Genomic DNA, 12,174 nt, shown 5'->3' on the forward strand with positions numbered 1-12,174 from the left:
TTTATTGTCAAAAAGAATACAAAACCTGTCGTCGCTAATTGTCCTGGAGATGTGACTGTGACTAATTGACGTCTCAAATAAAGCAGGACAAAAAAAGTCGTCCGAAAAAGTGGAGAACTCGCACAGTATTACTGTAATTTTCGTTATTATACCGAGTAACCACCCACATAATTCTCATTGTTCGGCAATTTGTCGATGCAACCTCGGCAAAAAAAAACATAATCGGTTTGTTTATTTTCTCGTTGTGTAACATTTAAAGCGAAAGAACAATTGATCATTTTTAATTAAAAAAAAAAATGTCGCGGCTTTACCGCCCCCACTGTAATTCAATTTGGAAAACTCGAGAAGCAAAGTGAAAAATGAGAAAACAATTTTATACGTGAGGATTTTCCATATTAAACTTATTCAATTTGTATTTTTCGTAACAACTTTTCCTATTACGGCAGAGAGATGAGTCTTCTACGATTACGTTTCTTCCTCTCCCACTGTACCTAGATACTTCGAGAAAGTAAAAGTGTCGGATTAAAATGTGAAAAAAAATTACTTGATTAATTGATCAACATTTGCAACAACATGTGTAGCTTTTCTGTTTGTTTGGTAGGTGTAACTAATGAGAGTTCTGTTCAGGCCGCTAGGAAATAACGCGGATTTCCGGCCAACATTATTTCCAAACTCCGGTAACTAAAAATCATAACTCATACATAATGACACGACTTAGCACCGGCAAAAAGCGCTTTTAGCGGTAAGGTTACAAACCAATTTTCTATATACGTATATAACAGGCACCACCGACAGTAACAACAGTCATGGTTCGCGCAGTTTGCAACTCATTTTTAACGTGCTGACCGGTGCAGAACCTGGACAGTTGACAAATAAGTAGTTGCCCAGTGAGTCGTCGACATCGATGGTACAATTCTAGGATTACGTCGACTGTCTAGCTTCAGAATGGACAATTTGTGAGTAGATTTTCATTAACCAGCAGCACCGATAAAAAAAAAGTCACCACGGAATCGCTTAGAGCCACGATCGATTCGCATTAATGACTAATTCATCGGATCAACTAAAACTCGTTTTGCAATGTTGTAAATGAACGGTTGTGGAACCAGTAGTAACAGAAAAAATTCATTAAATCAGTTTTTGAACGGACACCGCAATCGGCGATTCAACTCTACAATTTTAATCAAACAAAAAACGATTATGCACCAAACTTGAAACTTATCATATCTATTCAACGATTCAGAATCGCGGCGTGTTTTTTCACCACATGCTTCTCCACGGTTCTCGTCCGCTTCGCCCTGAAGCGACAATGCTCACACTGAAACCACTCGTTCTCGTTTCCGTGCTTGTTTTTCATATGCCGCCCCAAAATGTGTTTCCACTTTGTCTTGAAGAAGCACAGGCCGCACTGGAACCACGTGCTTTCCTCTGCCGGTATGTGTTTAACATTGTGCCTTTTCAGACATCGCTTGTACAACGTCTTGTACTGGCACTGGTCACATTCAAACCACTTCATATTTTCCTCGTGTTCCTTCTTGTGCGCCATCAGGGCCTCTTTGAATTCAAATTTAAACGGACACCGATTGCACCGGAACCATTTCGCACCCCCTTTCGATTCGTGACGCGATTTTCTGTGTTGCTTCAAGTTACCCTTCCACTTGGTCTTGTAGTCGCAAATTTCGCACTGGAACATCACCGCGTCCTCGTGCCTTTTCTTGTGCACCGCCAGAGCCAATTTGAGTTTAGATCTGTACGAACAACGATCGCACCGGAACCATTCCACATTTGGTTTTGGTCCGTGCGACTTTCCGTGTTTCATCAAACTGCTCTTCCACGTGGTCTTGAAACTGCAAATCTCGCACTGAAACCACTCCTTCTGGGCGGTGTGCCTGTAAAGCGTGTGACTTCTAAGACCACCTTTGTTTCTGGCCTTGAACGAGCACATTTCGCAAGGAAAAATTTTCGGCGCGTGCTTCGTTGATTCGTGAAATTCCAGAAACTCGATGAATTTAGTCCTGTAGGAGCACCGCACGCACCGGAACCACTCTTCTTCAGGATCTCCACGTTGATCGTAGGATTTTTCGGTCTTTTCGCCAATCTCAACCTCCGATCCGCTCTTAAACCAACCGATTTCCTTTGAAATTACGTGCTTAGATGGCGAGTTTTTTTCTTGCGGCGTGTTACAACCCCCTTTGATCTCCGGGAGACGCTCTTTCACGCGGATTTGTCGAAAATTTGCCACAAAACCGCAGTCTTTACGTGCGGAAGAGTTGGTCAATTCAGGAACGTTGGCGCAAATGATTATTTTGGGAAGCTGTGCCAGCTGGTGCTGTTGTAAATGTTGCATTATCGCGATCGTCGATTTTGACGCGTACGGACACTTGGAACATTTCATTTCTTGACATTGGGACATTCTAAAGTTCATCTTGAAACTTCCCGAGCGAAAATCTACACAACAGTATCGATACTTTACAACTTCAGACAAGATTGCGTTACCTTGTTAGACCAGTATCGAACTTGAAAGGCACTCAAATTTCGTCCTGTTATCGCACAAAGACATATTCTTTACGTGACCTGTAAAAAAAAACGAAAAGCGATATCACATTTAGCGTCACCTATTTACCACACGGATGAAACGCACTGAGCGCGAAACGCATCGATCCCGAAATAATTAGTACTCGATCGTTAATTACACATTTTCGAAATTTAACAAGGAAAGAGCGTGAACATGAACGGACAAAAATAAAAATGATTAATAACTCCTCCGGGGGAGAAAAGAAATAATAAGCTCCTTCATTAAATTTCCTCCAATTTTCTCACTACACAAAAAAAAAACAATTAAGCCGTAAGTTTACGGTAAAATAAACAAACACGAATTTCGCACCTAGCCTGTGGACGTTTGCGAGTTCGTCACGAGAAGAAAGAAGATGAGGTTGTTGAGCGACCTTGTGTACATTCTTTTCAAGGTTAAAGCTGGTTAGTAACCGCAACGGTTTTCGCACGATCGAATTTTGCAAAATATCGAATTTCGTCAGGTCGAAAAAAATTTCATTTCACAAGAGCGAACCTACTTTTGACAATGCCACGAGACTTGCATTCGAGTAACCGCTATTTATAATCGAATGTGACTAAGAAAATCTGAACTTTACACTTTGTACCACCTGGTGGTGCTTGCCAAACGGACGATGAAAAAAAAATCGAAATAAATTCTAGAAGGTTAAAATAAATGTGTGACCAAATAGCGAACACCGGAATGGCAGGAAGCCAACGATCGGATAGAAAATTTCTTAGATATTATATTAAATCACATTTCAGTCTTATCAATGGTTTATTGTTCAAATATGTTGTTTGTGTGGCAGTTTTCGAGGTAAACGAGGGAAATTAAACTAACTCGTTTTAAATTAGAGGCAATCACCATTAATAGCTCCTTAAGACCACATGACCGGAGGATTATACGGTTGCATAATTTTTATCAGTCGTCGATAAGAAAAGTATGATGGACAATAATTGCCCGCTCATTTGTTGCGTGCATATTTATAAATTATGTTTTGTTTTTGTCATTGACTTTCTGGACGTGGTCCAAAAGACACTCGACCAGGAAACTTTCCGATGTAAATTTAGCCAAAAGTACAAAGATTGCCACTGAAAGAGGATTTTCTTCGTAAAAAAAAATATCAAACGCCTTCATGTTGGCACAACAAATTCGACTAAACTAGAAGTTTATCGAGCCATAAATAATTCTCGGTTTGGATTAGGTCAAAGTGGTGCATACTGGTTTGGAATAAATGTCAAATATTAGTCTTCCAAAATTCAGAGCAATTAAGTTTAATACAAATGACGTCAACTGAATTGTCAACAACAGCCTAACCTTCTTTATGTAAATCTACGGAAGACACAACTACAAGAAATCACGTGAATCCACGAGTGGAAGCACGTTTAGACTGTTTCTTCACTAGATCCAGGGATTACAAAGATTACTCGAATTTGTACGGTCGTCATATTCGCGTGTCTAGTTTTTTTGCCGAGCAGACTCATGATGATTAATTTATACTTTGGCGAATTTTAAACAGCGGAAATTCAGCGAAATTTTTTTTATATCGATCGCGATTCGATGCACTTCCATTCTTTTCCAGCGTGTTTTCTTTCTTTTTGTTCGCCTTATTCTCCCATTAGAGTCTCCTTTGATGATCGAGTCTCAACTCTTGCCTTCTTATTGAGTGAGATCAAAGACCAAAGAGGGGAAGCGGTCACCGATTTAAACATATACAGCGTGTTCCAGCAAAATTGCCACCGCAAACAGATCGAGAAATTTCACGTGTCGCGACGTTCTCTCTCTTGGACGGTACCACAGACTGAGGAAGCACCGTGGTGGTGGTCGAAATTTAAAATAGCCATCGGAATCATCGTCGCTTTGTCCTCGACATTAACAAATGACATCGGTACCATCTTCGATTCGAAACTGCACGCTCGGTACTAAAAATAGCGATCGCCATCTACAGAAATGGACATGACGACTTCGCCAACCGGAAGACTGATCGACCGTTTCGCGCGAAACGACAAAAATTTTTCGCCGCCTCATCAACAGTTGTAGTAAAACCTCCGTCTAATTATAGTGTTGTCCGGCTGTACAAATGCACCCAAGCACTCTAGACTGTCTTCCATCATGCCTCGGGCACATGTTCAACTTTTTGTTCCTGTTTAAGCCAAACGGGTTCCATCCTCGTTGTTTAAATCCTCTCCTCAATACGGTACGACCAATATATAACGCGAATCCGACCGCACGACGCACGTCTGACGTGTATTTTCGAAAAAATCTCATCGCAAACACTCGCTTGAAAAAAACATATTTTTTTCAGCCGCCTCTTAAAAGCTCTTCGCTTTGATGGTGGGAGAATAGTTCGACCGCGACCTGACCAAGAGATAGTTCGACGTCGTTTTTGTAAACATCGCTTTCGGGTTTTGCTGCGGGGGTCGTCGTTCGTTCCTCCGTCTGTGTTATAGTACTACCCCTTTTCGATTAATCGTCGCGGATTCTTAGTAGTGACATTCGGTGATCCATAGTTTTGCGCGCGGCTGTACTACCGTTCTTCGATTCAACGCGGTCCAAGAGTGCAACTGCTGGTACCGTCCTGACCTTTTGCTGCCGTTGCTTGCTCCGGGCTGAAGGTGTGAACTGTTGCAATACTGTTCAATTTTTTCCGATGTGTTGCGTACGACCAGACACAGATTTGGAACGATTCGCCGGCGGAACAGCCTTGATCGTTTTGCATACCGACGGGCATTCGACAGGGACAAAATCGTTCCGCAACGGCCAATTATCGCCGTATTTGATTATAATTTTCGATTGGACGCTAACGCCGTGTTTATTGCCCATTTACATTGTACAATTTAATTGGAAAAAATCCGGTCGTTTCGCCGATTCTCCGGCCGCCTCCGTTCGTTTACGATTGCATAAAAAATTTCAATAATTTATGTACGGTGAGTAACGCAAACATCTCGACGTGCCCGTCTGACACACCTGACGACGAAAATGAAAACACCGCAAAAAATAACCAGATCGTAGTGTTTTTTTCTAGCGAGTCGCCGGAATCGATTTGCATAAATTACAACCGAAATTTTGACGATTTCGAATTTTTAGTTTAACCGTCGCATCGACGGACTGTCGAAATTCCCTGGGGCGAGGCGTTTAGTGGAAATTTAATTAGGGCGATAAATTGCACACAATGAACTCGTGTTTGCTGTAACCATTTTGGCGACTTGTTTTGGGACGGCAGTCGTTGTTTATTTATTGTCTTTGTGGACCGAGGAGGATTCATTTAATCCAGCACCACCACCCGGTAGCTTCGCCGCGGGCGTTCCAATCCGGACCACTCAAAAATTCCTTCCGTCGATATTTTCATTCAATTAAGGTCGCCACGCACTATTTATAAATCGCTTCCCACAACAGGCTTAGCGAATGCGAGAAAGAGGAATCCGTGGGAAGGAGACTTTTCGCACCGACGACGCTTTGTTCCTGATGAGGTCGAAAATCCCAAAATACAACATTCGACGTACTTGAGTCGACGCCAAAATAATCACAGCTGAAGACCCGCTGTTTACCCACATCCGATTTATTTTCGATAAAGAGAAATGCACGAGTCGAGGCGTGATTTTGCGGCACGTGCTATCTAGCTTGCGTAATTTTTGGTCAACTCCAGTGTAAATAAGACGGTTCGGAAGTCGGCTCATTTTCTTGGGTGTTGCTTGTGCCGCGGCATTCAGGTCAGATTGTTAAACTTTCCAAGGTAATAATATCCACACCACACCACATTTAAACATTGATAAATCCAAATCCTCTGTTTGGCTGCATTCTCCGATCGAATCTAAAACTAAAGCATCCAGTAGAATTAATAATTTATGACGTGGTGCAATTTCGATACGCTTGGGGCCATAGTGTGACCTCGTTATTCATATTTTTTTTGCCAACATCACCGTTTCTTATCCAACATGCAATTTTGTATTTTTTATTTTACTTAATGGTTTTGAAAAGATTGACACACAGTAATTATTATTGCGGCATTACGATGATAACGCATAAAATTGCCACTTTTTAGTTAATGCACACACACGTAGATTTTCTTCGAAATGAATAAATAAATTTCCGCTCCGTCGAGTCGGACGCTGAGGGATTTGTTGAAAAATTACGACACTTGCGTAGAATAACGTTCCACAAAGTCATGTTATATGCACAAACAATATTTTCACTTCCAGTTAGTTGTCTTCTGAAGCGTTTGTTCTTTCATCCTATTCAAATTTTTTATTAAAGGGAGAAGATCTGATGAAAATGCAGCTCTCCCGAGTCGGTATTAACGTTTTTTCTTTTTTTTTTCGACGGACGGACTGTTGTACAACGAGACGTTTTAATGAAATGTGTAAATTAAAACAAAGCGTCTGTACGAAAACAAAACGGAAGCTTCTTATAAATGAGTAATCGGACTGTTATCTCGTATTTGCATATCACTTTTTGTTGTGCATTAAAAAAAGCAACAGAAACATTGGGATTCGGTCTGAATAATTCATAGATTAAGAATCACGTGGTGGCACATTCATAACAAACGATTCTAAATTTTTGGTACTTTATTATGTAAACATGATAATAAAACACATATCTGTTGTTCAGTCGAGCCACTAATTTGTTATTTTTGTTACATTATCTTCGCTCCATTGGTTGTTGTTGCTGTCTGTCATCGTTAAACAATGGAGGCGGCCTATTTGCCTATTTGTTGACACCATTTGTTTCCGTCAATTTATTAATCAAGATAATATTTATGATAGTAATAAGAATGAGTGACTTTACTTAAAAAAATTAAATCGATAAGTTAAGTAAATTAAATCGATAAGTTAAGTAAATTAAATTAAACTGGGCGAAGTTCAGTTTATGAGCTACTCCACTTGACTCACAAAAAAACAACAAAAAAAAAAGAGAAAGAAAAGTAGAAGCTAAAGTAGAAACGAAATTATTATTATTATATGTATTTATAAAAAATTCTTTAACGAGCGTATAATGATGGCTATTATTCAAGAGGATGAAAATTCCAACACGAGCCGTAGGCGAGCCATTATACGCGAGTTGAAAACTATACTTTCTCCATGACTATACCAAGAAAAAACAATCTTTGAAAATTGAATTTAATTTGATTTTTAATATTTGACGTTTAGCGGTTGCTACGCGATGCGCGACTTATAGCTTACAAACGCATCCGATTGACGATCTGCCGGTGATAGAATGAAAATACGAGGGACTTTGAATATATTCCATCACTGGGTGTGGAATTGATAACGGTAATTGTTCACTTTAACTACTTCTGGAATTTTCGCGTTTTTTCTGGCTAGACAGCCTCAGGACATCCTCCTACATCGTTTCCCACCAGTCAAACCTTGTGCAAATGAAAATTTTCCTTACCCTTTAGTTATACTAAGACTTGGCGCGACCTTGAAACACAACAAAAGAGAAAAAAAGGCATTTGCACAAGGTTTGAATGGTGGGACAAGATCTAGGAGGACGCCCTGAGGCTGTCTAGCCAGAAAAAACGCGAAAATTCCAGAAGTAGTTAAAGTGAACAATTACCTTGATAACATTATTCTTTCGTTGAACATCCAACAAGAATGCATTAATTCTTTAATAGTCGTGGAGAAAGATAATTGTGTATTAGAGATATTTTTATCAAGTAATAGGGTAAACGATGAAAGTCATGTGACCTAATACGATATTTGAGATTTAGCGTTGAGTCAACTTGGAAGTAATCGCATTTTAGTTTATCCATTGGTAACTGACGGTACTTAGATGACATAAGAAAATTGACATGACGCAAATTCACATAACTTTACCACGAAATTATTTCAAAACGTCAAAAAATGATACAGCACGTAACTGTTTAATCAACTACTTTTCATTATATGTGTTTTAATAAGTTCGTTAGATTTAAAGTTACCTTAAATTCATACGTTATCGGGTCCCGAGTTTTAGGGCTACGATAAAGAGTTTAGCGTTATCTACGAGTATATTTTAACGTGACTCCCTAAATGGCTCCTTTGAAAGCACTGTTTTCTATATTTCCATTTTTTTTATTGTTGTTATAGTTATTATCAACAGTAATTACATAATTGATGGTAATTTTTTGATAATTTTAACTACAGGGTTATTATAAATGTTTGTAGTCGAAGTAGGCGTAAAAACTGAATGTAAAATGTATGGTTGCCGCTCCACATAGAAAACATCAAAATGATGTGAATAAGTGAGTACGGTGTGTACACATTTAACGGTGTGTTCACACACAGGAATTAAATTGGGTGCAAAACAACTCAATATTTTTAGATTCAATCGTTAATTAAAAAACCGTACCGCACTTTTCACGGTAAAAATGACAGACAGCGACAAAAATTGATAGTTCACATGAGAGCGGCAAAAATGTAATAACATGGGCATGGCCTGCTTCGACTACAATCATTTATAATAACCCCGTAGATGTTGCTATAGAAATCTCACGACTGGACGAAGCCCACACGTGGGATTTCTTAAAAAATGAATGCTAATCTAGTTAAAATTATCAAAAAAATTACCATCACGAATGTAATTCGGCGTGATTATTTTTTAAACTACATATGTCAAATCTCAAAAGCGAAATCTGAATGGTACTCCATAATGGCGACGGTACTGAATTTTTAATGTTTATATTGAAACAAATGGCTGCGCTACCTTAACAACGAAAAAATTATCGCGGTAATTAGCTACTAGCAAATAGTCACTAGTAATATCCCGAGTGCATGTCAAATTGTCGATAATTTGCTCGAGTGCGCGGAGCGCACGAGAGAAAATCATCGACAATTTGACATGCACGAGAGGATATTTTGGCAGACTATTTCCTAAGAAAAATTTACATGATAAGTAAGTACAAACAAACGTAATTCTTTTTAAAATATAAAATTAATACCAAATTATTTTTTAATTAGGGCTACGCGAAAATTTGGCACTAGTGCAAATTATCGATAATTGCACTATACTTGGGCCAACCAACAGATATAGTAATAAAAAAAAGGGGATGTGGCCTAGTTGCGTAGAACGATATACGCCGAAGCCTGTTTCACAATGAAGCAGGTTCTTTGCCATTTGTCGTTCTTATAAGTCTTGAAAAAAAACTATTTTGTAATACAAATCGAAAAATGCCAAGGAAAACAAACAAACATAAACACGTGGTCAAACTCTCGAAGCGAGGTTAAAACAAATGAGATGCCGGATGCCGTCAAGTAATTTTTGTGGATGTACATCAGGCTTTCGAAAATCTCCGCACGTTTTGAATAAGCCAATTGGAAGCTGCTATTTAAAATACGCGGGCACTAGGGGGCGGTTTTATTACTATATCTGTTGGTTGGCCCAAGTATAGTGCAGTATTATCACTTATAATATCCCTAGTGCATTGATTATTTCCGGAAATTTTTTCGAATGCATTTCTAAAACGTGGAACACGAGGGCTAATTACGTTTTGGAAATGCATGAGAATAAAATTTCCGGATATTAATCAATGCACGAGGGCATATTCGGTAAGAAAATCGCAACGACACGGACATTATGCTTCTTAAATTATAAATTTTTAAATCGTACGACACTCATTAAAGACCAATAGAAAAATTAGTTCATGAGCCATAACCAAGACAACAACAAAATAAATGATTTTGATTGGCTGAAAAAATTTCCACTTATTAATCACAGTTAGGTTGGTCTACCTACAAAAAATTTCCAAGAAATTTTTTTGTTGCCATGGTTATGGCTCGTGAACTAATTTTTCTATTGGTCATTAATGAGTGTCGTACGATTTTCGCTGTAATTCGATCGCTATTGGCTAAAATTCAAATATTCGAGCTTTTTGATTGGCTTAAATTTTTCGAAGGAAATAGTCAGCGTAATTTTGATGCTATTGGTCCATTTGAAATTTTTTCTCATTACGATTGGCTGACAGAATTGTTTAAAAAATAATCGTATGAATATAATCAGAAAATTTTCGCATCATTGAAAATGTTCATTTCGTATTAATTTTATAGCAGCGAATTTATAGTTTGCGCCTCACGTTCCCAAGAACACGAAGCTGTTGCGAAACCACCAGACACGCGTGCGTTACCGTGATACATAACAATTATTTGTGTTTAAGGGTTGTTCTCAAGGTCCTCGTGTAATTTTAGTGAATTGTGAATCGCAGGTGTTCGTGTTGTTGTTGTTGTACTTGTTGTCGGCGGCCTATGTGGTCCCAAAGCAAAGAGAGATTACCGGAGTTTGTAAGTGAACTCCTGCTAGGCGCTCGCCGGAGTCAAAGCAACCGCCGTTTGCTAATAATTATTAAATTACGATTGACACGTGTCGCTGTTCGAAATCCAGGGCCGAACGTCGAATCCTTCCGAAATTTTTCCTCTCCTCAAATCCAGCGTTTATTTTTCTGGCGGTTATTTCTGTTCGGTTGGGTGCAAGTGCCAGAAACCTTGTACTTTACTTTATCGAAATTAAAGCAATTACGCCGATTCCGAAAACGTCTTTTTCGACCGGTCGTCGAAAATAGCACCGCGTCGGCATCCAAACGAAATTTTTCCCTCTTGATCGAGGAGGAAAAGTTCAATTCGAACCGGATCAAAGTATTATAACTATCGGAAAAGACATCGGAAGTTTAATTACTGCAAGATATAAAAATGTTCCCCTTCTTCCAGGACCTATAAATCAACAGATCCGAGTTGGAGAGACGGCCCGACAATGTCGAAAGACGCAAAAAGCATGATATGGGACTATCTGGTCTTTGTGATTTTTGTAATCGCAAGCACCTTTGTCGCCGTCTATTCCCGTTTCTTTGGTCCTAAAGAAAAGACAAAGGCCGATTTCGTTTTTGCTGCTGGCAAAGTTTCCATGGCAGCGATGATGTTGAGTATAGCGAGAGGGACGCTCGGAGTTCGATCATTTTTGGGTGAGTATGACGGAACGACATTTTTTTTCCTTCATTCCTCTTCTAACGTTCGTCCTTACCGAATTAGAAACACCACCGGGACGACCCCGGCGAAGACTTCACGGCCGCGTTGTGAATTATCGTCCCAAGCAATTTCATGACCCCGCTTACACGTGTCGCGATTTTTCTCTGCAATTTTAAATGCACGATTTATTGGACGATATTTTATCCGGTCGCAGACGCTAAAAAAAAAGACAAATTAAATCATCCGGGGAGACTCGCCGCGAAAATGGGACGGCGACGTCGTCGAAATATTTCCAGAGCTGTCGATGTGGGCCCGGCCTGTCAATTTATGCCTTCTGCACGGCTTGCATAAATTTTCACTTTCTCGCCAGTAGGTGTACCTGAAGAACGACGGGCGAAAAATTGTTTTTTGTGGGGTCACAACAATGCCAATTAATATATGGCCGTCCCGGATCTAGTTGTCCCGTCGGTTTTTTCCCCATATGAGAAAACTGGAGAGAATTTATGACGACAGAGCCATCCAATATAGGCGAGCGATTCTAAATATCCGAAACAGTCGGCGTCGAGGCTGCATGCATTTTTTTTTCTTTTTCATTAACTCAACTAGACTCAGTTTATGACGGTTCAGTTTAGGCGGGCGAGCATTATGACAAATTCGCTAAACTTCAACTACTCCTGAAACTTTCCACCAAGA

At 39.5% G+C, this 12,174-nt stretch overlaps 2 protein-coding genes across 6 annotated transcripts in view; one reads left to right on the forward strand and one right to left on the reverse strand.

Moving 5' to 3' along the window:
* LOC138127315 (zinc finger protein 335-like) overlaps nucleotides 1-12,174 on the reverse strand; it is a 94,888-nt gene that overhangs the window by 69,752 nt on the left and 12,962 nt on the right. Inside the window, exon 2 of one of the 2 annotated variants that reach the window (XM_069043289.1) lies at nucleotides 1,046-2,571. The exons of the other annotated variant lie outside the window; for it this stretch is intronic. Coding sequence (XP_068899390.1) covers nucleotides 1,229-2,422 — 1,194 coding nt within the window. The 5' untranslated portion in view covers nucleotides 2,423-2,571 and the 3' untranslated portion in view covers nucleotides 1,046-1,228. Of the gene's footprint in view, nucleotides 1-1,045; nucleotides 2,572-12,174 lie in introns of those variants that run through there. 2 annotated transcript variants of the gene reach the window in all.
* The window catches only part of LOC138127312 (sodium-coupled monocarboxylate transporter 1), a 28,321-nt gene that overhangs the window by 3,836 nt on the left and 12,311 nt on the right, over nucleotides 1-12,174 (forward strand). The window contains exons 1-2 of one of the 4 annotated variants that reach the window (XM_069043283.1): nucleotides 817-956; nucleotides 11,227-11,477. In XM_069043283.1, the coding sequence (XP_068899384.1) occupies nucleotides 946-956; nucleotides 11,227-11,477 (262 nt within the window). In that variant the 5' untranslated portion in view covers nucleotides 817-945. Of the gene's footprint in view, nucleotides 1-816; nucleotides 957-4,877; nucleotides 5,164-5,707; nucleotides 6,282-11,226; nucleotides 11,478-12,174 lie in introns of those variants that run through there. The other 3 variants (XM_069043284.1, XM_069043285.1, XM_069043286.1) reach the window with 3 other exon arrangements.

Source organism: Tenebrio molitor, chromosome 3 (genome assembly GCF_963966145.1).
Source record: "Tenebrio molitor chromosome 3, icTenMoli1.1, whole genome shotgun sequence".
Classification (NCBI taxonomy): domain Eukaryota; kingdom Metazoa; phylum Arthropoda; class Insecta; order Coleoptera; family Tenebrionidae; genus Tenebrio; species Tenebrio molitor.